The 23,946-nt window shown below is 42.5% G+C and overlaps 1 protein-coding gene across 1 annotated transcript in view; it reads right to left on the bottom strand.

The window, feature by feature from the left end:
* LOC126474022 (UNC93-like protein) overlaps positions 1 to 23,946 on the bottom strand; it is a 413,395-nt gene that overhangs the window by 277,016 nt on the left and 112,433 nt on the right. The window contains exon 4 of the mRNA XM_050101427.1: positions 3,539 to 3,825. Within this exon, the coding sequence (XP_049957384.1) occupies positions 3,539 to 3,825 (287 nt within the window). The remainder of the gene's footprint in view (positions 1 to 3,538; positions 3,826 to 23,946) is intronic.

Below are 23,946 nucleotides of genomic sequence, written 5' to 3'. Positions count from 1 at the left end.
CTTGTATAGACCCTCTATATACTCCTTCCACCTTTCTGCTTTCCCTTCTTTGCTTAGAACTGGGTTCCCATCTGAGCTCTTGATATTCATACAAGTCGTTCTCTTATCTCCAAAGGTCTCTTTAATTTTCCTGTAGGCAGTATCTATCTTACCCCTAGTGAGATAGGCCTCTACATCCTTACATTTGTCCTCTATCCATCCCTACTTAGCCATTTTGCACTTTAATTTTCCTGTAGGCAGTATCTATCTTACCCCTAGTTAGATAGGCCTCTACATCCTTACATTTGTCCTCTAGCCATCCCTGCTTAGCCATTTTGCACTTCCTGTTGATCTCATTTTTGAGACGTTTGTATTCCTTTTTGCCTGCTTCATTTACTGCATTTTTATATTTTCTCCTTTCATCAATTAAATTCAATATTTCTTCTGTTACCCAAGGATTTCTACTAGCCCTCGTCTTTTTACCTAATTGATTCTCTGCTGCCTTCGCAACTTCATCCCTCACAGCTACCCATTCTTCTTCTACCGTATTTCTTTCCCCCATTCCTGTCAATTGTTCCCTTACGCTCTCCCTGAAACTCTGTACAACCTCTGGTTCTTTCAGTTTATCCATGTCCCATCTCCTTAAATTACCACCTTTTTGCAGTTTATTCAGTTTTAATCTACAGGTCATAACCAATAGATTGTGGTCAGAGTCCACATCTGCCCCTGGAAATGTCTTACAATTTAAAACCTGGTTCCTAAATCTCTGTCTTACTATTATATAATCTATCTGATACCTTTTAGTATCTCCAGGGTTCTTCCATGCATACAACCTTCTTTCATGATTCTTAAACCAAGTGTTAGCTATGATTATGTTGTTCTCTGTGCAAAATTCTACCAGGCGGGTTCCTCATTCATTTCTTAGCCCCAATCCATATTCACCTACTATGTTTCCTTCACTGCCTTTTCCTACACTCGAATGCAAGTCACCCATGACTATTAAATTTTCGTCTCCCTTCACAATCTGAATAATTTCTTTTATTTCATCATAAATTTCTTCAATTTCTTCGTCATCTGCAGAGCTAGTTGGCATATAAACTTGTACTACTGTAGTAGGTGTGGGCTTCGTATCTATCTTGGCCACAGTAATGCGTCACTATGCTGTTTGTAGTAGCTTACCCGCATTCCTATTTTCCTATTCATTATTAAACCTACTCCTGCATTACCCCTATTTGATTTTGTGTTTATAACCCTGTAGTCACCTGACCAGAAGTCTTGTTCCTCCTGCCACCGAACTTCACTTATGTAGCTTCAACGCTAAACTAAACATGTAGGTACATAGCATGTGCTCTATTATGTAGACGAGTTGGGGCAAGGCTTGCACACTGGCACGTTCACGTGTGTCTTAAGCCACGTCACATCAATGTGGTATCCATTCTTCTGCTATGTGTTATTGCTCATTTCTGTCGGAACTATTATTAAAACAGCGCTGTTCGCATTTTCCCTTTTTCTACACTCATTCTCATAAATTAAGGATAATGCTGAAACACGGTGAAACAGCGTTCTGGTGGGCGGTTTGCGGGCTTAAATCACCTGGGGGTATGACCATGCGGTGCATTTGACCTGCGATCGTCGCATGGTGGCGCTGGCAGCAGGCCACATACGCAGCCGTGTGTTGGTGCATGTCAGAGTACGATGCTGCGAGTAAATGTGCAGACGTTTTCAGACTTGCTAATGGTGACTGTGTGTTGAAAATGTCTCAAACAACACATAGTGATAACGTTATGAGGAGCAGAATACTATGGCGACTGTAGCCTGGTCAAACACAGCAGGTCGTAGCACGGGCCCACCGTGTGTCATAAAGGGTGATCTCAAGATTATGGCAACGATTCCAGCAGACAGGAAACGTGTCCAGGCGCTACAGTACGGGACGTGCACAGTGTACAACACCACAAGAAGACCGATATCTCACCATAAGTGCCCGCAGACGGCCACGGAGTACTGCAGGTAGCCTTGCTCGGGACCTTACCGCAGCCAAGAGAACAGTTGTCTCCAGAAACACAGACTACAGACGACTGAACAGACTTGGTTTATTCGCCCAGAGACCAGCAAGGTGCATTTCAGTGATCCAGTGACACCTGGACACAATAGAGCCCTTAAAGCGTGGTGTCAAGACCACAGTACATGGTCATTGGAACAGTGGTCCCAGGTTATGTTCAGGGACGAGTCCAGGTATAGTTTGAGCAGCGATTCTCGCCGGGTTTTCATCTGGCGTGAACCCGGAACCAGATACCAAAACCTTAATGTCCTTGAAAGGGACCTGTATGGAGGTCGTGGTTTGATGGTTTGGGGTGGGATTATGATCGGTACACGTACACCCCTGCATATCTTTCACAGAGGAACTGTAACAGGTCAGGTGTATCGGGGCGTCATTTTGCACCAGTATGTCCACCTTTTCAGGGGTGCAGGCGTTCCACTTCCCTCCTGAGGGATGATAACGCACGGCCCCACCGAGCTGCCATCGTGGAGGACTACCTTGAAACAGCAGATATCAGGAGAATGGAGTGGCCTGATTGTTCTCCAGACCTAAACCCCATCGAGCACGTCTGGGTTGCCCTCGGTCGACGTATCGCTGCACGTCTTCAAACCATTACGACACTTCAGGAGCTCCGACAGGCACTGGTGCAAGAATGGGAGGCTATACCCCAGCAGCTGCTCGACCACCTGATCCAGAGTATGCCAACCCGTTGTGCGGCCTGTGCACATGTGCATGGTGATGATATTCCATTTTGATGTCGGGGTACATGCGCAGTAAACACTGGCGTTTTGTAGCAAATGTGTTTCAGGACGGTTTTCTCAACTTATGACCAATACCGTGGAGGTACAGATCTGTGTCGTGTGTTTGCCCTATGTGCCTATGCTATTGGTGCCATTTTTGCGTAGTGCCACGTTGTGTGGTACCACATTCTGCAATTTATGAGCGTGAGTGTCTAATAACGCAGTATTTTAAACCAATGCAAATTTTACGAATAAAAGTTATTTATTTTTTAATAAAAGTTCTCTTTAAAAGCGAAAAATTTTAGCACTGCTGTTGCTGCTAATTGATGTGTTCCGTTATTAGTAAAACTATAAGAAACACCTGTTGTGACCGAGACCAAAGAATTACCGAAAAGTACTGGCTATTCGGTACTGAAGTAGCAGTATCGATCTTAACCGGTCGATTTCTCCCATTCCTAATAAGAAGTTCACCACCAATTACGAACATAATGCAGTTGTCTTCCAGTGACGCCGAGATATCCACAAGGAATGGTTTGCTCGGCAAATACGGAAGCTGCGAGAATGATGGCAAAAGTGCTCAGATATTGGTGGGAATACCTGTAACGCAATCTGTATTCTCTTGTTCACTGAACGGTTCTCGTGAGCGAGCGAGCCCGCGCGCGTACACACACACACACACACACACACACACACACACTGTAGTACGAATCATTTTTAATATCCCAAATAAGTGATTCTCACAAAAAGAAATGCTTGGGGCTGGATTACGGCGGAATCTTACCCACGGAGGAGACGAGGTTGCCGAAGATTTGTCCGTACTCGTAGACGGTGTAGAAGATGCCGAAGAAGCGGACGACGACGACCTGCGGCTTGAGGCGCGTGGCGCTGGCGTAGACGTCGGCGAGCGCGCAGGTGTAGGCGCACTGCGTGCACCAGAAGGGCCCGCCGCCCACGCCGACGAGCAGCGCGCCCGGTAGGACGGTCGCGAACGTCGCCGAGAACTGTGCGCACATGTACGGCACGTACAGCACGAACGACGCCAGCATCGCGCTCTTGCAGCCCAGCAACCTGCAGCACGCACACACACACACACACGTCTAAGCCTTCTGCCTTGGCGTGCCTAAATCACAGCCTCCGGGCCAACACCTCACTTATTACGCTCGCGCGGAATTTATCGCTCTTCCGTCGCCAGAAGTGCATTTACTTACCTGAAGACGCCATCCGCGTCAGTTGCACTAGGTGCGCTGTTATAAGAGAGGATGATTTAACACGGACAGCACGTGTTCCACTGGGCTGGTTCCAAGACTACTAACTCACGGCGCGGAACTGGAATAAGGAAATTTGCTGACGCCGTAACATTGCTGTGATGTGTGGAGACCAAAAAGTTTTACCTTGTCCGTTATAACACGAGTTCTGGTCAAAAAATTCCCGAACATTCGTGAGCCGTGCGAGGCTCGTGTTCCCGACATCATGTATTTTACACCCTGTTTTTAACAAACTTACACCTCACTACGTTAATTTAAATTACTGGTGTCACTGAGTTGCTGCTTTGCCTGACCGAGACCGGCGCTAGCAGCGCGTGTCAATGTATGTCCTCTCGTAATATCTTTGCTCGACTGCTATTACTCCCCGGTCGTTGTCTGTTGTAAGCCATTTCGGGTCTCGAGTTCGGGCTGCCGGTCAGTTGGAACGCGTCTGGAGCGCAATGCGGCGCTAGTGCAGTCAGGTTGGAGCAGTGAGGTTTGCGTCGACATGGCTCGCCCGACCATTGCCGCCACGCATCGCTTGAGCCGGACCACGGTCTTGGTGGATCGTGGGTCGGTCGTCCTACCGGACGACGCGTTTTGGCTCGCCGATCGTTCATGAGTCGGCTGTGTGTGTGTGTGTGTGTGTGTGTGTGTGTGTGTGTGTGTGTGCGCGCGCACCAACTCCCGATTTGTCTTCGCGCGTGCTTAGTTACTTAGTTACTGTTGGGTATCATTCAGGTCTTCGGGCAAGTGTTTGTTAGGTTGTGGTTGTAGTTGGCGTTATTTCCACTGATGACTATTTTAGATGTTGTCGGCATTCTGAGGGTAGTCGGTCGGTTGGTGCTGACCGGGAGGATATCTCCGTGCGGCACAGTCGGCTGGGTCCTCTGGCGGTCCCTGCGCAGTGTCGGAGTGTGTGTAGAGCTGTCCGATCGCTATGAGCTTCGTGGCTCAACGACCAAAGACGTCAAAGTGTCTTAAGTACCCAATCCACATCCGTTCATGCTGTGTCGTTCGTTTCGGAGGTTCGCTGTTGAGGAGTTTTTCCTGTGAGGAACACCGAGTGGCTGTAGTGGTGAAATCGAGCCGCCGTGCGGCGGAATTAACAATATTGGTCCACTACAACTCATGTGCTCAAGCGCAATTTTCTGCCTTGTGGCTGTTAGTGCTCTGGTTACCTGCCCTGTCCATTGTCGTAAATTCAGGCAGTGTCCTTTTTTGGTGGAGTTAACTATGTTACCTTATTTCTAAATCAAGTGTACTAGCGGAATTTTGCCTTGTGGCTGTTAGAGTTGCGGTTACCTGCCCTGGCCACTAACGTAGTTTCAAGCAGCGTTCTTTCCTCAGCTGTTGTCGCTATCCAACACGGTGTGTAGTTTTGACAGCTTAATACACATTTCATGGTGGGTAATCACGTCCGTAACAGTTTGGTCTTTGAGTTTTCATGTACGGATTTGTGGCTAGCAAGTCGTTTTGTCGGTCGGTCCATGACTGCCTCTTGGTTGAGTTACCGACGGATCAAGTGTAGTTGGGCCCACCACCCGTCTCACCTAAGTGAACGTTAATGTTTTGATTGCAGCCCCCCCGCCCCCCCCCCCCCCTCGATCCGTCTGAGTGCCGTTGTCTAAACTGTCCTTTCCATGGATGTTTAATGGTCAGTTAATAATCTATTATAGCCAATGCTTCAAAAAAAAATTTATTGTTTAATATAAATCAAGAGCCTTGAGCCCGTAGAAGTAAGTTTGAATTCTGGCAAGTGCGTATTTTGCTAAAAGTTACTGTTGTGCTATCTTTTCATTTAGAACGCTGTCAGCTACTTGAAACTTAAAGGTTTAAGATATTTTTGAATTTCTGGAAAGTCAGCAATGAGCCTTTAGCCGCTTAAAGCCTTATTCTTAAAATTTACCTTAAGTGAAAATATTGCGGCCTTCTGCTTGAAAGATTATGGTAATATACACTCCTGGAAATTGAAATAAGAACACCGTGAATTCATTGTCCCAGGAAGGGGAAACTTTATTGACACATTCCTGGGGTCAGATACATCACATGATCACACTGACAGAACCACAGGCACATAGACACAGGCAACAGAGCATGCACAATGTCGGCACTAGTACAGTGTATATCCACCTTTCGCAGCAATGCAGGCTGCTATTCTCCCATGGAGACGATCGTAGACATGCTGGATGTAGTCCTGTGGAACGGCTTGCCATGCCATTTCCACCTGGCGCCTCAGTTGGACCAGCGTTCGTGCTGGACGTGCAGACCGCGTGAGACGACGCTTCATCCAGTCCCAAACATGCTCAATGGGGGACAGATCCGGAGATCTTGCTGGTCAGGGTAGTTGACTTACACCTTCTAGAGCACGTTGGGTGGCACGGGATACATGCGGACGTGCATTGTCCTGTTGGAACAGCAAGTTCCCTTGCCGGTCTAGGAATGGTAGAACGATGGGTTCGATGACGGTTTGGATGTACCGTGCACTATTCAGTGTCCCCTCGACGATCACCAGTGGTGTACGGCTAGTGTAGGAGATCGCTCCCCACACCAGGATGCCGGGTGATGGCCCTGTGTTCCTCGGTCGTATGCAGTCCTGATTGTGGCGCTCACCTGCACGGCGCCAAACACGCATACGACCATCATTGGCACCAAGGCAGAAGCGACTCTCATCGCTGAAGACGACACGTCTCCATTCGTCCCTCCATTCACGCCTGTCGCGACACCACTGGAGGCGGGCTGCACGATGTTGGGGCGTGAGCGGAAGACGGCCTAACGGTGTACGGGACCGTAGCCCAGCTTCATGGAGACGGTTGCGAATGGTCCTCGCCGATACCCCAGGAGCAACAGTGTCCCTAATTTGCTGGGAAGTGGCGGTGGGGTCCCCTACGGCACTGCGTAGGATCCTACGGTCTTGGCGTGCATCCGTGCGTCGCTGCGGTCCGGTCCCAGGTCGACGGGCACGTGCACCTTCCGCCGACCACTGGCGACGACATCGATGTACTGTGGAGACCTCACGCCCCACGTGTTGAGCAATTCGGCGGTACGTCCACCCGGCCTCCCGCATTCCCACTATACGCCCTCGCTCAAAGTCCGTCAACTGCACATACGGTTCACGTCCACGCTGTCGCGGCATGCTACCAGTGTTAAAGACTGCGATGGAGCTCCGTATGCCACGGCAAACTGGCTGACACTGACGGCGGCGGTGCACAAATGCTGCGCAGCTAGCGCCATTCGACGGCCAACACCGCGGTTCCTGGTGTGTCCGCTGTGCCGTGCGTGTGATCATTGCTTGTACAGCCCTCTCGCAGTGTCCGGAGCAAGTATGGTGGGTCTGACACACCGGTGTCAATGTGTTCTTTTTTCCATTTCCAGGAGTGTATTTTAAAATTTTGAAATTTAATTGTGGCCTTTAGCCGTTTGTATTGCACCTTGTTTATGTTTGTTCTATTCACTTTTGCCTTGAGGCTTTCAGCCTAGCTATGATATATATATATATATATATTGCAAATAATATATATATATATATATATATATATATATATATATATATATATATTATTTGCAATTTTAACTGCGTGTCTTCAGTCACTTGAAATTTATCTTGTTGATTTTTAAAATTTCTTGTTTGGAGGCCTTCAGCCGTGAAAGAATTGGCTTTTGAAACTCGTAGTTATAAAGGTTCGGCTATGTGCCGTTTTGGTTTAAATGTGTTATTAAATTGCAATAAATTATAATTTTGAAGTGAAACTGACCGCCACCTTATTTGGCCCTTTCCACAATCCTAATTACCTGTTCTGCCCTGCGGGTGTAGTAGGCGTTTCAATTCGTAATTTCGCTCCAATGGACTGTTTGCGCGAAATGGGGTCGACAGCCCTGCTCATCCTTGTATTTAATGTGTAACTGCCGAAAGTTTCCTCGTTGTATGTCTGTTAGTTATTACTCAGTGATACACTGAGTAGAACGTTGTGTCGCACACTTTACGAATTTCGAGATCGCAGAGCCAGAGAAGCTAGGCGTCTGCATTAAATTTTGCGTGAAACTCAAGAAAACCTTTGCACAGCCACTCCAAATGATGCACGAAGCCTACGGTGATGAGTGCTTGAGCCGTGTTACGGATGGTTCACACCGTTTAAAAATGGCTGGACAGAAGTTAAAGATGACCCTCGTTCAGGATGCCCTTTGATATCTAACGCCGACGATCATGTCACGAACGTCAACTGTGCGTGCCAATCGAAGACTGACTGTCCGAGGGATTGTAGAAGAATGTAACATTTCAATTGCATCAGATCATGAAATCCTGACACACTCTCTTGGAATGTATCGTGTTGTCATCAAGTTCGTCCAGTCTCGGCCCGGCACACAGTTTTAATCTGCCGGGAAGTTTCATATCAGCGCACACTCCGCTACAGAGTGAAAATCTCATTCTGGAAACATCCCCCAGACTGTGGCTAAGCCATGTCTCCGCTATATCCTTTCTTTCAGGAGTGCTAGTTCTGCAAGGTTCGCAGGAGAGTGTTTGATGAGGGGAACACTTAGTGACTTACAACAAACTTTAAGCATAATTTCAATCCTTGCTAGCACCATTTTTCACTTACAGTCTCAAAGGCAAATATTTAACGCATTTGTAAATTAATCAGACGTTTGACGTTGTGTTAGACATGGTAGTTCGATTCTTTAAAGGAACGTCGGTTTACTCAAATGTAGAATCCCACACCCAGTAAATGCTGTGAATATACTTAGCTTGTGTTATATGAAAATGCAGGCTTTCTCGGCGAATCTCGATGATAAAATCTTCTCGGGATGACAGCCGAGTCAATGTGTTGTTTTCCAGCAACGTTTCAGCAAGTTTTTTACTTGCCATCTTCAGGCGAAGATGCAAAGTGAATGTTTTTAATTTTACCGTCTTCCACGAGCGTCCTTGCGTGAAAAAATACCACCACATACGAATCGCTGAGAATTACGAGATAATTATACGGAAACCATAGTTGCGTCCTCAAAGGATATATCATGTCTTCACTTGTGTCATATACCCTTGGTGTAGGAGTAGTGCCTATGACCAGTAATCATCCTGAGTCCGAACCCGGTCACCCTGTAAATTTTAAACAAAAATTGTCAGATTTGGCGGCCAAAGACTTCCACCATAAGAAGTAACCCACGTTGTGCCAACGGCCTTGTCAAAGAGGGTGAAGGAGCGGAACGAGGTTCTTGATATTCTGTTGCGTTTGGAGTGGGAAACTATCCCTAAAGGCGTAATCATCAGCAGCGATCAACGGCATGAGGATACAGAAGGCAATAGAAATCACTGGAATAAAGACATATAACGTGTACCCACAGAACATGTGACCTGTAATCGAAAAAGTGTCATGATGATCTTTCCATTTGAAAAAGATCCCAGATTATTCCCCAATTAGGATCTCCGGGAGGGGACTGCCAAGAGGGAGGTGACTATAAGAAAAAGATTGAATAACCAACGAATGGAGAACATTCTACGAGTCGGGGCGTGGAATGTCAGAAGCTGGCAAGTGAGCTACAAAATCTGAAAAGAGAAATGCAGAGGCTCAATCTAGATGTAGTAGGAGTCAGTGAAGTTAAATGGAAAGAAGACAAGAATTTCTGGTCAGATGAGTATAGGGTAATATCAACAGCAGCAGAGAATAGTACAAGGGGAACAGGATTCGTTATGGATACGAAGGTTGGCTGAGGAAGTGTTAGTGTGAACAGCTCGGTGAGAGGGTTCTTCTCATTAGAATCGACAGCAAACCAGTGATAGTTCAGGTATACATGCCGACGTCGCAAGCTCAAGATGAAGAGACAGAGAAAGTATATGAGGATATTGAACGGGTAATTCAGTACATAGAGGGAGATGAAAAACTAATAGTCATGGGGGAGTGGAATGTGGCTGTAGGGAAGAAGCAGAGGAAAGGCTTATCGGAGAATATGGGCTTGGGACGAGGAATGAAAAACGAGACAGGCTAATTGAGTTCAGCAATAAATATCAGAAAGTAACAGGAAATGTGTTCAAAAATCACATGAAGAGAAGGTATACTTGAAAAAGGCCGGGAGGTACGGGAAGATTTCAGTTAGATTACATCATGGTCAGGCAGAAATACCGAAGTTAGATACTGGATTGTAAGGCTACGAATGGGGAGATAGCGACTCCGATCACAATGTTGTTAAGATGAAAAGTAGGCTGATGTTTAAGAGAGTAGTTCAAATGGTTCAAATGGCTCTGAGCACTATGGGACTTAACATCTATGGTCATCAGTCCCCTAGAACATAGAACTACTTAAACCTAACTAACCTAAGGACATCACACAACACCCAGTTATCACGAGACAGAGAAAATCCCTGACCCCGCCGGGAATCGAACCCGGGAACCCGGGCGCGGGAAGCGAGAACGCTACCGCACGACCGCGTAAGAGACTAGTCAGGAAGAGTTAATACACAAAGAAGACTGATACGGAAGTGTGAAGGGATGAACAGACACGTTTGAGGCTCTCTGAGACTGTAGATACTGCCATTTGAAATACCTCAGTAAGCAGTTTAGTTGAAGAGAAATGGACATTTCTAGAAAAGGTAAACACAAAAGTTGGAAAGAAGAACATACGTACAAAGGTGACACCGAAGATAGCAGGGGTAGGAGAAGAAATATTTCAGTTGACAGACAGAAGAAGGAAGCACAAAAATATTCAAGGAAATTCTTGAATACAGAAATACACGTCGCTTAAGAATGAAATAAATAGGAAGTGCCTGGAACCTGAGGCGAAATGAATAGATAACAAATGTGAAGACATCGAAAAAGAAGTGATAGTCAGAAGGACTGACTCAGCATACAGAAAAGTCAAAACAATCTTATGCGAAATTAAATGCAAGGATTTTATTATTAACGTCAATGGGAATTCCGCTGTTAAATGTGGAAGAGACAGCTGATAGATGGAAAGAGTAGTATGAAGGTCTCTATGAGGGGGAAGACTTATATGATGTGATGGAATAAGAAAGAGGAGTCGATAGAAAGGAGACGGCGGATCCAGTTTTAGAAAAAGAATTTAAAAGAGCTTTGAAAGGCTTAAGACCAAATAAGGCAGAAGGGATAGATGACATTCCGTCAGAATTTCTAAAATCATTGGGGGAAGCGGCAACGCAACTATTCCCATTGGTGTGTAGAGTGTGAGTCTCGCGATATACCACCCGACTTTCGGAAAAATTCCATCCCCCCCCCCCCCCTCTCAAAGACTGCAAGAGCTGACAAACGGTAGAATTATCATACTATCAACTCAACAGCTTATGCATCAAAGGTACTGACAACAATAATGTACAGAAGAATGGAAAAGAAAACTGACGATCTGTTAGATGACGATCAGTTTCCCTTTAGAACACGTAAAGGCACCAGGAAGGCAGTTCTGACGTTGCAGCTGATAATGGAAGCATGACTAAATAAGAATTAGTGTACGTTCATAGGACTGGTCGACCTAGAAAAAGCATTCGCCAGTGTCAAATGGTGCAAGATGTTGGAAATTCTGAGGAAAGTAGGGTTAAGCTGTATGGAGAGACGGGTAATGTCAACATGTGCAAGGGCCAAGGACGAATAATAAGAATGGATTAAAAAACGGTGTAAGACAGGAATGTACTCTTTTGCCCCTACTGTTCAATCAGTCCATCGACGAAGCAATGATGGAAATTTAACAAAGGTTCAAGAGAGGAATTGAAATCCAAGGTGAAATTATATCAATGATACGTTTCACTGATGATATTGCTATCCTGAGTGAAAGTGAAGAAGAATTACATTATCCACTGAATGGAACGAACATTCTACTGCGTATAGAACACGGATTGCGATTTAATCGAAGATAGACGAAAGTAACGAGAAATAGCAGAAATGAGTTTATTGAGAAACTTAACAATTGATTGATGGCCACGAAATAAAAGGAGTTAAGGAATTCTGCTACCAAGGCATCAAAATAACCCATGACAGACGGAGCAAGGAGGATATCAAAAGCCGACTACCACTGGCAAAAAGGGCATTCCTAGCCATGATCAGTCTACTAGTACGAATCATAGGCTTTAATTTGAGGAAGAAATGTCTCAGAATGTACTTTGGAGCACAGCATTATATGGTACTGGAACGTGGACTGTGGGAAAATAGAAAAAGAAGAGAATCGAAGCATTTGAAATGAGGAGGTTGTCCGCAGAATCGGAGAGGAAAGGATTATGTGGAAAACACTGACAAGAAGAAGGTAAAGGATGTTAGGACACCTGTTAAGACATCAGTGAATAACGTCCGTGGTACTAGAACAGTAGTTTCCAACCTTTCTTAGACCATTACCCCTGCGTGTAATTAGACATCAACTATAACCCCCTGCTTCCGTCCCTCCCTGCCGTCTGTTACCCCCTCCAGCACGTTATCGCTAACGTTAGCACCTAACTGAACTGTAGAATGAAAAAAGACTTTTCTTTGAACAGTTTTTTTTTTGACATTGTGTGTGTGTGTGTGTGTGTGTGTGTGTGTGTGTGTGTGTGTGTGGGCGCGCGTTTGAATGAGGAAGGATATCGTAGTGCATCGCAAGTGCTATCTACAACTCCTTCTCAGATAAGAAAGCTAATTATCCACAATGCACAGGCATATGTTCCCCTGGATTACTCCTTTTCACTGCGGCACTTACTTGACCCGCACACTGGAACCCCATTAAAATCAACCAGGTTAAAGTGTGTGCACTATACTTACTGTTCGTAAACCACTTGATTGCTGCTCTCCTTGTAGCTGAACTGGCAGAAATTGGAAGACTTCAGGCTGCTAATACTTTGTGTCTGACCACAAGCATTAATAGTAATAGTGATAATAATAATAATGTGTGTATCACTATAGTAACCCTTATATAATTCCTGTTTCGTGCTGTCAGTTAATTCATTTATCTGTTTCGAAGCGAGTAATGAAGCAATTCGTGGAATCCTGCAGCTCTTGTCTACAACCTGGAATTATAGACAAAGTTTGGGCAAAAGACATCCAGAAAGCCTAAAAAGACCACTGCCGAGCAAATGCGAGAGCTACGGCAGCGTCGAATGGGGAATACAAAAACAAAAAAAAACGGTGAAAAGTGATTACATAGCTGGCGTGTAGGGCACACAGCTGCGAGCGACAGTCCATACCTGTGATTTATCTGTTTTCTGGACATGATTAGTTCATCCAAAGCAAGTCCCTTAAAACGTGTTAGGTCACTGCCCCTAAGACATGGTTCTGACTTACAATACATCTACATCTACATGGAAACTCTGCAAATCACATTTAAGTGCCTGGCAGAGGGTTCATCGAACTACCTTCACAATTCTCTATTATTCCAGTTTCGTATAGCGCGCGGAGGGAATGAACACCTATATCTTTCTGTACGAGCTCTCATTTCCCTTATTTCATCATGGTGATCGTTCCTCCCTATGTAAGTCGGTGTCAACAAATTTTTTTTGCATTCGGAGGAGAAAGTTGGTGGATGGAAATTCGTGAGAAGATTCCGTCGTAACGAATAACGCCTTTCTTTTGATGATGTCTATCCCAAATCCTGTATCAGTTCTGTGACACTATCTCCCACATTTCGCGATAATACAAAACATTTTGGTAAACAAGGAGACTGATTTGACAAAGAAAGAATAATTTCATGCAATTGTAGGTTGTTGCCGAAAGTGTCTGTTAGGTTACATCACAAACGTAGAACTGTGCGTGTGTTATTCTGCATTACATAAACTTCACAACAACCAATAGGGCTATAAAATATACGGAAAATTTTTACCGTAAGTAGCACAAATCGAACTCATTTCTTATTTTAGAAAGTTGTATATTTTGTCACTGGGTCTGATTAAACTGAAGAACTCGTTTTTCTACTATCATTTATTCCTAAAGGACACCGCCACACAATGAAACTGTCACAGAAACAATCAACAAATTGTGTGCAGCATAAATTAAATGACTAAAATAAACACGAACATCCGTCTGATTACGGACGTTTCGAATGTAAACTAGTAATGAAACGTTTTTAAAAAAATAAATACTGTTATCAATGACTGGTTGCTGTGTCAATAATTTTTGAATTATTTACCTGCACACTTATTTTTTGATGCAGTACTGGAAGGTTTGCAAAATCCCATCTGCAGCTACCGTAATTTCCTCAATGGTCTCTAAGTGTTTTTCAGCCACTAATTAGACAGTTATGACAACAGATGGGAGTCAGACGGTACAGAATGCGACGTTCCAGCAAATCAACTCACAGAGTCTCTTGTAAACCCCGGAGAAAGCTGAATATAATCTTGCCCACGTACTAAATCTACTTCGTGATTTTATTTTTAGGGTTGCCCGCTTTTTCTCAATGCTTTGATTGAGTTTCCGTTTCTGTCGAGACGTGGTGGCTTCATGCCTCGTGCAAAAATAAATCGATAGCTTAAATCTCTTCGACTATTTTCATTACACTTCATTTCCGCAATTTGATCTTGTTTAACAACTAAGTGTTACTCGCATATTGCACAATGTTTCCACACAGTTATTATTTCACGTAACAAGTGATGCAGTCTGCCTATTGACTGACTACAGTACCATGTAGTTCACGGAACTTAGATCATCGAATCGTACATTATCAAATTATGCACTTATTTCTATTTTTACATCTGGAGATACAGTTTTGCGGACTGCTCACAAGGATTTTATGCAACTGAAATACCTCTCGTTTCAGTTAGGCTTCCCATACATTAACGCTCAAAAGTGAAGACGCAAGTTCTAGTATAAACGACTACTATTATTTGGCAAATTAGAGAAGGCAACAAATCATGCGAAACAAATATATAAAAGCACGGGTTTTAAATTCATCCATTAAAAAAAAAAAAAACTCTACCATTCCACCTGTTTCAGAAGTCATATAAAGAAAATTTATCTGCAGATGTACGTGGCACCTGTCATTTTAAACGTTCTTAGGATGTTCCAACAAACGTGAACTTTTTCCTGAGCATGAGGCCAAATGCGACTCCGCAACTTATCGGGAAAAGCAACTAGGATCTAATGGTGTCGTGTCTAAGGCAATATCCTCGAAATTCTCTATATGGAGATTTGCAACAGCTGGAAATAACGGGATTCCCATCGCAACGCCGTCTGTTTGATCACAATATTGGTCGTTGTACAGAAAATAAGAAAACGTAAGAGGGTGCCAAAATAGTTTGACTTCGTCACTTTCAGTGAACTAAGATTCCAAAGACTCTTTGAAAAGCACATTCGTAAAAAGGGCTACGACATAAAAACTGAACATGATGTCACCTTCGCTAACGACGACGGTTAATTTGGCTGATAAACTAGGCTTTGTTCCCAGTAAGTTGTTTGCAATGACCGCATGGGAAGCGGGGAGATTAGCCAGCTGCCAGTTTGTATGTCGGTGAACCAACTCTAGATATGATGAGATAGAAGGAAGTCCCATTCTTGTGGATCCTCGGTAGAACATTACACCCTTAAAACTAAGCGGTCTAGGTGGCTGATGACAACAGTATCTCCCAGAGATGAATGCTTAAGAAACTCGGATTCCTTTTTTAAAATTATCGATGTTGGGTCGCCAGGTAACTTCCGGGCAAGTATCTTCGTCCAGTACTGCATTTATCTTCGTACCGTAGTCAGCTTGTTTCTAAATACGGCTGCGTTGTCCCTGTCATAAAGAATTATGCAATGATTTCATCAGCGTGTAGTGCGCGCAGGCCACTGGCTCAGCCCTGGTCAGGTTAGGGGCTGGAAGCTTTGCTTTCGTTTCACGCCGTATTTCGTTCACTGGAGAATTTGGGGACTGCCTGTTCGACGCTACTTACTGTTTCATATAGACAGGGATGTTACATGGCGAAGATATGAAGCATAGTCTTTCCTCAAGTGCCGGCATGGCATCAGTGTTATGTCTATCGCCGTGTTCGCTGACGATCCGTCCTGAGGATCTCAGAACATTTGGGGTTTACTAGATCCTTTGAGCAGCAAGGATCGATATGTGATAACAGAGAAAATAAACTTCTTTGCCAAGATCGATAATAATAACCTAAGGGGCGAGGTGACGTAGTGGTTAGCACACTGGACTCTCATTCGGGAGGAGGACGGTTCAAACCTAGGTCCAGCTATCGAGATTTAAATTTTCGGTGATTTCCCTAAACCGCTCCAGGCAGATGCCGGTGTGGTTCCTGTGAAAGGGCACGCCTGATTTCCTTCCCCATCCTTGACAAACATCCGAGCTTCTGCTCCAATGGTTAACATCTTCAGACCTCTGTCTATCGATATCTGGAGATGGTAACATTGATTATCGAATCCGGTCATCGGGAATAAAGGTTACAATTAGTGATATTGGCTAAGAAGTTTATCTTCTCTAATCACAGAGAAACCTTTTGAGTTGGCCACTTTTACGTCGGACGCAGTGGAAAACAAATCAGGAAGGAGCACGAAGAAACGGTCATAGGATCAATTTTGACGAAACATCTGTCGCGACTCGCACTGAAGGCCTTTGGAACTGTGTAATTCAGAATCCATCTCTTGCTTTTCCTTTCTCTGTTGATCTCCTCTATCCTCTCTCTCTGTCAGTCTCCTCCTTACTTTGCCCATTTCTCCCTCCTACTCTGTCTCCTCTTCCATCCTATCTATCGATGTCCTCCTTCCCCCTCTCTGTCTATCCATCCCCATACTCCCTTCTCTCTCCACACCATCGGCTCCAACCTAATAGAAGGACATTGTTTCCTACCCATACAATTCTTTTCTTTCCAGATAGTAATTATTACGTTTATCGAACTTCTGTTGAAACCGATCCAGCGTTGAGGAGGAGTTTTTACACTGAGCTTTGCCCACCTACGCACTTGTTTCATATATTTCACATATATTCAAGTATTTCATTCATATTTATACACATATTTCACCTGTCTCTCTGGAGAATTCCGCCCTGCTGTCTCATTGCCACGCAGCCGAGTGTTCATGACGTTGCATATCTTGAACTATGTGTTGTACAATGATATAATTTTGGAGTTACATACAATAGTATATATGAATACGGTCTACGAAATTTGAAACGAACAGTTTCAGTCGTAAAGAAATAATAAATGTTCATGTCTGATGCGGCAGTTTTTGCGCACCAATAGCGGGAATGTAGTAAGCGAAAAACTCTTTTCCTTTCATCATTTTGTGGGGGGTGTCGGCGGGGGAAGGTCTCGTAAAGGTTTGAAATTATGTGTAAAGTTTTTTGCAAGTCACTTTTTAAGTGCTCTCATTCTAGAACACAGGATCGTTTGGCTGTTTTCGCGTCTTGAGCTACGATATTTACTTTCTCACTCCCCACTCCAACACCTTTGAGAGGTAGGTGGTTCTTACCCCACAGTTGTTACTTGCAAACAGTTAGCAATACGTGCACTCACCTTGGTTGAAATTGATCCATTGGTTTAGGATGAAATGTGGAAGGTAGATACAGAGATACATAACACACACATACATCCACTTTTATAATACGTATGTACGACCACCGCGAGAATCTGCGTTCTTGTATAACTGTTGGTGAAATGTGTGTGAAATGCATACCTAATATCGACCACACAGTTTCAAGTAAAATATTCGAGTTAAAGGTAAAATATACAATAACTTTAAGATAGGATCCAGTTCTCGAAATGCGCCGAATGACTTGTGACCGTACCACCAATTTTATGTGACGGATCCAAAGTTTAATATTATACTAATATTTTATATGCATGCCCTCGTCTCCAGCTAAAATTAGAAACTATAGTAAGTTTGTGTTTTACAGGAATTGCTACTACTATCACTTCCCTCATAAAACTGAACAAATTATACCCTTGGAGCCATAACCTACAGACATAGCTTACTTAAAATACTGTGCCAAGAAAAGACGACAAACTCTTTGATTCGTATCCCAACACAAATTAGATAGGCATAAGAGTAAGTAATGTATTAACGCTTTCTATACACAAAGAAATATAGTTCAAAATGTTATGCTACACGATGATTTATTGTAATAAGATGGCACACTTCTTCACAGTTGGATGGTTCGATGCCACGTTGGAAGTAGGCTGTTTATGTTTTCTCTCTTTCTCTATGCAAGTAGGCTGTTTATGTTTTCTTATTGGCAACGTTACGTAGCGCTCAATATGAAAATCACTGGCTGTGATGTGTGCAGTCTGTGGCTGCTTTGCATTGTTGTAATACTCGCCATTGTAGTGTTAGGCAGCTGGCTGTGAACAGCACGTAGCGTTGCGCAGTTGGAGGTGAGCCGCCAGCAGTGGTGGATGTGGGGAGAGAGATGGCGGAGTTTTGAAATTTGTCATGAACTGCTTTATTTGTATATGATGATATCAAGGTAAATACATTGTTTGTTCTCTATTAATATCTTTCATTTGCTAACTATCCCTATCAGTAGTTAGTGCCTCCCATAGTTTGAATCTTTTATTTAGCTGGCAGTAGTGGCGCTCGCTGTATTGCAGTAGCTTGAGCAGCGAAGATTTTTGTGAGGTAAGTGATTTGTGAAAGGTATAGTTTAATGTTAGTCAGGGCCATTCTTTTGTAGGGAATTTTGAAAGTCAGATTGCGTTGCGCTAACAAAATATTGTGTGTCAGGTTAAGCACAGTCGTGTATAATTGTTCAAAGGGGACGTTTCATATGTCGACCCTTAGCCGAGGATACCTCACTGGAATCTTCTGATTTTTTCTTGTAGTTTGTGTAATTAGTGTAGATTTTGTTTATTGCTAGCGCGTAATTGTAGAGAGAATCTCCTTTGTAGTTGTAGCCTTTCATTGTTGTACAGTAAAACAGTTGTGGCATGCATGTAGATTTGCACCAAGTATTTCGCAGCTGCAATTAACTAGATATTATTTTCAGTGCTATGTTAATGTGTTCTCTTATTTTTGCTCTTCAAATTGTGCTTTTCTGTGTTGTCCTGTGAAATACTGTGACAATAATGGCGTGTGAAAAACGTAATACTAGGCTCCAAAGTAAACTGAGAAATGACAGTGAAAATGAAAGCAGTGTGTTAGCGCCACCGAGTAATGAATTAACTGATGTTCAAAGTAGTAATTTGATAATTGTGCATAGGGAAATGGAGCGGGCGGCAAACAATGGCGTGGACAGTGAAACAATTAGTGAAGAGGGAAGCCTTATCGATCGATCGGTCGGCAACAGCTCGCCTCAGGAAGCCGAAATGACACTACACGATTTCGCAAATACTGTAGATTCAGGTTTTGGATCCTCACCGTTTTCTCAAATAAGTCAAGACACATTTTCTGCTTGTCAAAATGTGAATGTTTCCGGTGCAAATTCACTGCCGAAAAGCACTGAGGAACATGTTTCAGACACCAATGCATTGTTATTACAATTAATGCAACAAATGGGACAAAAGCTTGAAAAGTTAGACACAATGGAACAACACCAGAGACAAACACAGCAACAGTTAGACACACTGGAACAAAATCAGAGACAAACACAGCAACAGCTTCAAAAGTTAGACTCATTGGAACAAACTCTTGAACAAACACGTGAGGATTTAACTACTGAGTTACATCACATTGAATCGAAATGTCAAAAAGTCTGTAATGACGTAAAAACACAAATTTGTGAGCATTTCCAACCTATTTTTTCGCGTCATGAAAATGCATTACAGAATCACGAAGCAGCCATGAAAGAACTGCAAATTATTGTTCATGAAAATCATGAGACCTTGCAAGCTAAATTTGACTCAGTTGCATCTACCGATTCGGTTACGCAACTTGCAATAACTCAGGAAAACTTAAAGAACACAGTAGATTCGATTTCAACACAAATGGACACTCTGAAACTTGGTTCAGAAAAACACACTGAGGAAATAAGTACACTATCGGAGAAAGTAGCCGAACTTTCGGATCAGTTCACTAACTTATCTACGAAGGTAGATGATAATCTGAACGACACAAAACCGGTAATCTTTAATGACACAGAAGAGTGCGAACAAATTAGGAAATTCAAACAAAATCAGAATCAAATTAATACGCAACACCAAAGAGAAATCCGGGAAGTACAAGATCAGCTGACTCAGGTAATACAAGAATTACGTATTTCAGAGGCCACTCGCGCTCCAATACGGGAAGAGGGACTTAGAATCACGGAAAAGCCGCAAAATAATAACACAGGGCATTTCGGAAGTTATGAAAGAAATTGGCAATGTGCGCCGAATTTTGAGATTGAACAGCCGACACGACGTAACAATGACCGACATGCGACTCGCCGACATGATGATTTTGACTATAAGCTGTTCATTACTACACGTAAATTCAAAACGTTTAAGAATTCTGGCAACGACATTCATCCACAGGCATGGCTCCATCAATTCTCTCATTGTTTTCCTCCCAACTGGTCGTTAGAACACAGATTAGAATTTATGTGTGGCTACTTAGAGAATGAACCAGCTGTAAGAATGCGATCGGTCATTCACGATTGCCACAGTGAGGGAGAATTTTACCATGCCTTCCTCTCAGCATATTGGTCTCAAGCCACACAAGACCGTGTAAAACATAGCATCATGATGATGAAACACTTTGAACAATCTGAATTTTCCAGTCTGGCCAAATATTTTGAAGACATGTTGCATAAGAATCAGTATCTTTCAAACCCATACAGCCCCTCAGAACTCATCCGCATTTGCTTACTCAAATTGCCTGAACATTTACGGCATATTATTTTAGCAGGACGTTGCAAAGACGACATTGAAGCCTTTCAGGGACTGTTACAAGAACTGGAAATTGACACTGACAATCGCGGAACGCGAAAACAGGAACACAACAATTACAGGTCACATCTGTCACAATTCCGTGACGACAGAAACGATAACTGGACGCGACAAGGCTATTCTCACCACGCAAATCGTGACCAAAATAGACACCACCCGTATTACAATCGTTGGCAGAGTAATAATAGTTACAGAGAAAGATCGCATTTCCGTAGTAATGACTATCACAGAGACAATCAGAGAAACAGACAATATGGGAACCAAAATAATTATTATCAAGGGAGACAGAATAACTTCAGATGCAACAGTTCAGTGCGCAGTTACGATTCAGGGAGAAATTCTCCACCACTTAACTGACAAGAAAGAAACTGTGTAAACTACCGACATAACGACAGATCTGAATTTTACCAGAACTGGCGGGATTCAAACAGAGCAGGGCACTTTCGACAAGGTGAATTTGTAGAAGCTAGGTCTCCTAATTCCAATAACGACGCGCGCCAACAAAGGAACAGACAATGACTCGCACCGCAGGCAGCCACCTGCGCCGGCTGGCTCAGAGAAAAATAACACAGACGCTAACCTTGAGAAAAGATTTAGTATTTCTTACCGATGTAAAAAAACATGACAATTGCTTTTCAGTTGAAACTCTGTGCACTAGGAAGAGTAAACGTTTACACCCCATTTCACATGTAAAACCGTTTATTGAAAGATAATCTGCTTTTTAACTTAGTCTTTGTCATAAAATTTTTCGCTTCACATTACTAATATGCTTTGTCAGACTTAGAATCTGTTAACATACAACAATGTTTGAAGTTAAATATCCAATCAAGAACCAAGAGAACTTATTTAAACAGAAATGACGAATGCATTGTTATAGTGAACAGACGTCACAGTGTTATTGTGTGTGTACATTCTTGCTTGTTTGTTGCACGATTACGTAACGACTATAAGGCTCACATACTTAGAACATTTACCAGTACTGCTAATGAGATTTTGATGCAACATTTTGGTTTACTTGAAAATACATTCTGGGTTTAAAGTACTTTCTGTGAGATACCAAAGGACACAGTGGTTAGTTTATGTGACAGCTACACGATTTTATCACGACGCTACTAATGAGTGACAATTTACAATGTTGCTTTTGAAGTGTTTCTGTTTTATATCTGCACAGTTTTTCTGAATTCTTCTGGAAAGTAAAACATGTTTTAGTAGTAACTTTTGTGGTACAGCAACAATGAGATTGTCTTTTCCGTAGCACAACAATACGTTACAGCACAGTACTTTCTTCATCACGGCAATAAGCGTAATAACTAAGATATCTATACATAAAGCATTTCACTTTTGTTTATCATGAGGTAAGTACATTGACTTCTGCAGAACTTGGCTTTCGGAGGACGATAAGTACGACACTTCCACAGAATTATCTTACAGCAAGACGCACATTTAGCGCTACAGGACACGCATTTGAGAGATTTTGTACTTAAGCCATTTATTTTTCAAGATTTTTGAATTACAAAGAAAGTTTTCCGTGATATATTTCATTCTATTGCTGTAATCTGTAACACCTGAGGGTATAATTACATTTATCCTCAGGGGGGTACACGCTTACTTTGTGTACCATGTGTGTGGCAACCACAAGGAACCCTAGCTAATATGGTATTTGCTTATACAACTTTACACATCGGTACCATATTTCTCTAACACACAAATTACACAGGTATCTGATCATTTAACTGAGAGATAAACTTTTTTTATTACATCAGTGACATATGTTTACGCAATTACACAGTTGGATAACTTCACACTTATGAAACTGTATTTTGTCTGTACTTTGTAAACTGTTCATATGTTTTTGGAACCATTGTGATACTATGAGAGCTTTGAATGATGTATTTGGTATGGATTCATGATTTTTAAAGTACGTTTGAGGCAGATGACACTTTTGACATGAGCAGAGATTTTTTTTAATTATTGGAGGAAGCTACGACGATTTTGAGATTTGACTGAGGTGTTATGATGTTATTATTACGACGACGATGTGTATTATGTTGTTGAGGAATGTTTATTATGCTACGTATTTCTCATGATGAAATATTGAAGAAGTGTCGACGAATATGTATATGTAATAAGGTAAGGAATAATGAGTAGTGGTGACTCTGATTTGTGGAAAAGGTTGTTGGAAACCAAGAATCGTACTTTAAGAGTTATGAAATGTGCGTAAATGCGTGACTGTATCACAATGCTGACGAATATTTTATTTGGACACTTATATTTATAGGGTTTTGTTTCTACATATTTGTAACGCAAATTTTCGACCTGTGAAATTTTTATATGAGACTGTCACTGTAGCGAAAACTGCTGTCGTCGTAAATATTTCCGTAAGAAAGTTAAGTGACCACCTGCACGTAATGCGTCGTGGGCACGCAGCTGTGTCAGACGCCGGGAGAACAAGTCATTAGTGAGTGCCTCATCAGAAGCACAGGTAGAAAAAAAAAGAAAGGGAAGGCCATTGTCTGCGCTACTGACATTTCCTTGTTGAAAGCATACTGTGGAGCTCGTAATTTATGATATTTACTGAAATGCCTACTAAAATGACAAGAAATATTTTTACATCTGCACACCTGATTATGACAAGCGTCTTTCTATGAGAGTTGAGAGAATTTCTACTAACTTATGAAATGTCACATGACTACTGAATGATATTTTTATGCTTTGCTTTTCATAGTTGCTTATTTCATTTGATATCTGGCTTCCAGCTGTGTTGCAGCATTGCTTTTATAAAATGAAATGCATTTACTAATGTGAACACTTTCTGTCAACAGATCTATTAAATAATTATTTTATGATCCACATTCTTTAAAAAAGGAGCACTTGGAAAGGAAAGAACAATAAGAAGGAACTAATAACAGTAACACATAATTTTCTTTTCAAGTACATGGTAATATTTCTTTTACAATAAGTTGTTGTGGTGCACCACTTTAATTACATAGACATTAAGATGTGAATATACATTTCCCTTATCTGCATTGTTGTCTTTAGTGTAATGTTTTTTTTGCTTGAGCTATGTCATGTTTAGATATAAGTTATTTCTGCTGCTATTTGCCAGGCATAGTGCTACTAAATTTCACTTTGTATTACTCTGTTAAGCTAGTTTTACTATTGATTTATTTTTATTGTTGCTGCATATTGGCTCATATTAGTT

This window comes from Schistocerca serialis, chromosome 4, assembly GCF_023864345.2.
Source record: "Schistocerca serialis cubense isolate TAMUIC-IGC-003099 chromosome 4, iqSchSeri2.2, whole genome shotgun sequence".
NCBI lineage: Eukaryota > Metazoa > Arthropoda > Insecta > Orthoptera > Acrididae > Schistocerca > Schistocerca serialis.
This window is presented reverse-complemented; position numbering and strand designations above follow the sequence as displayed.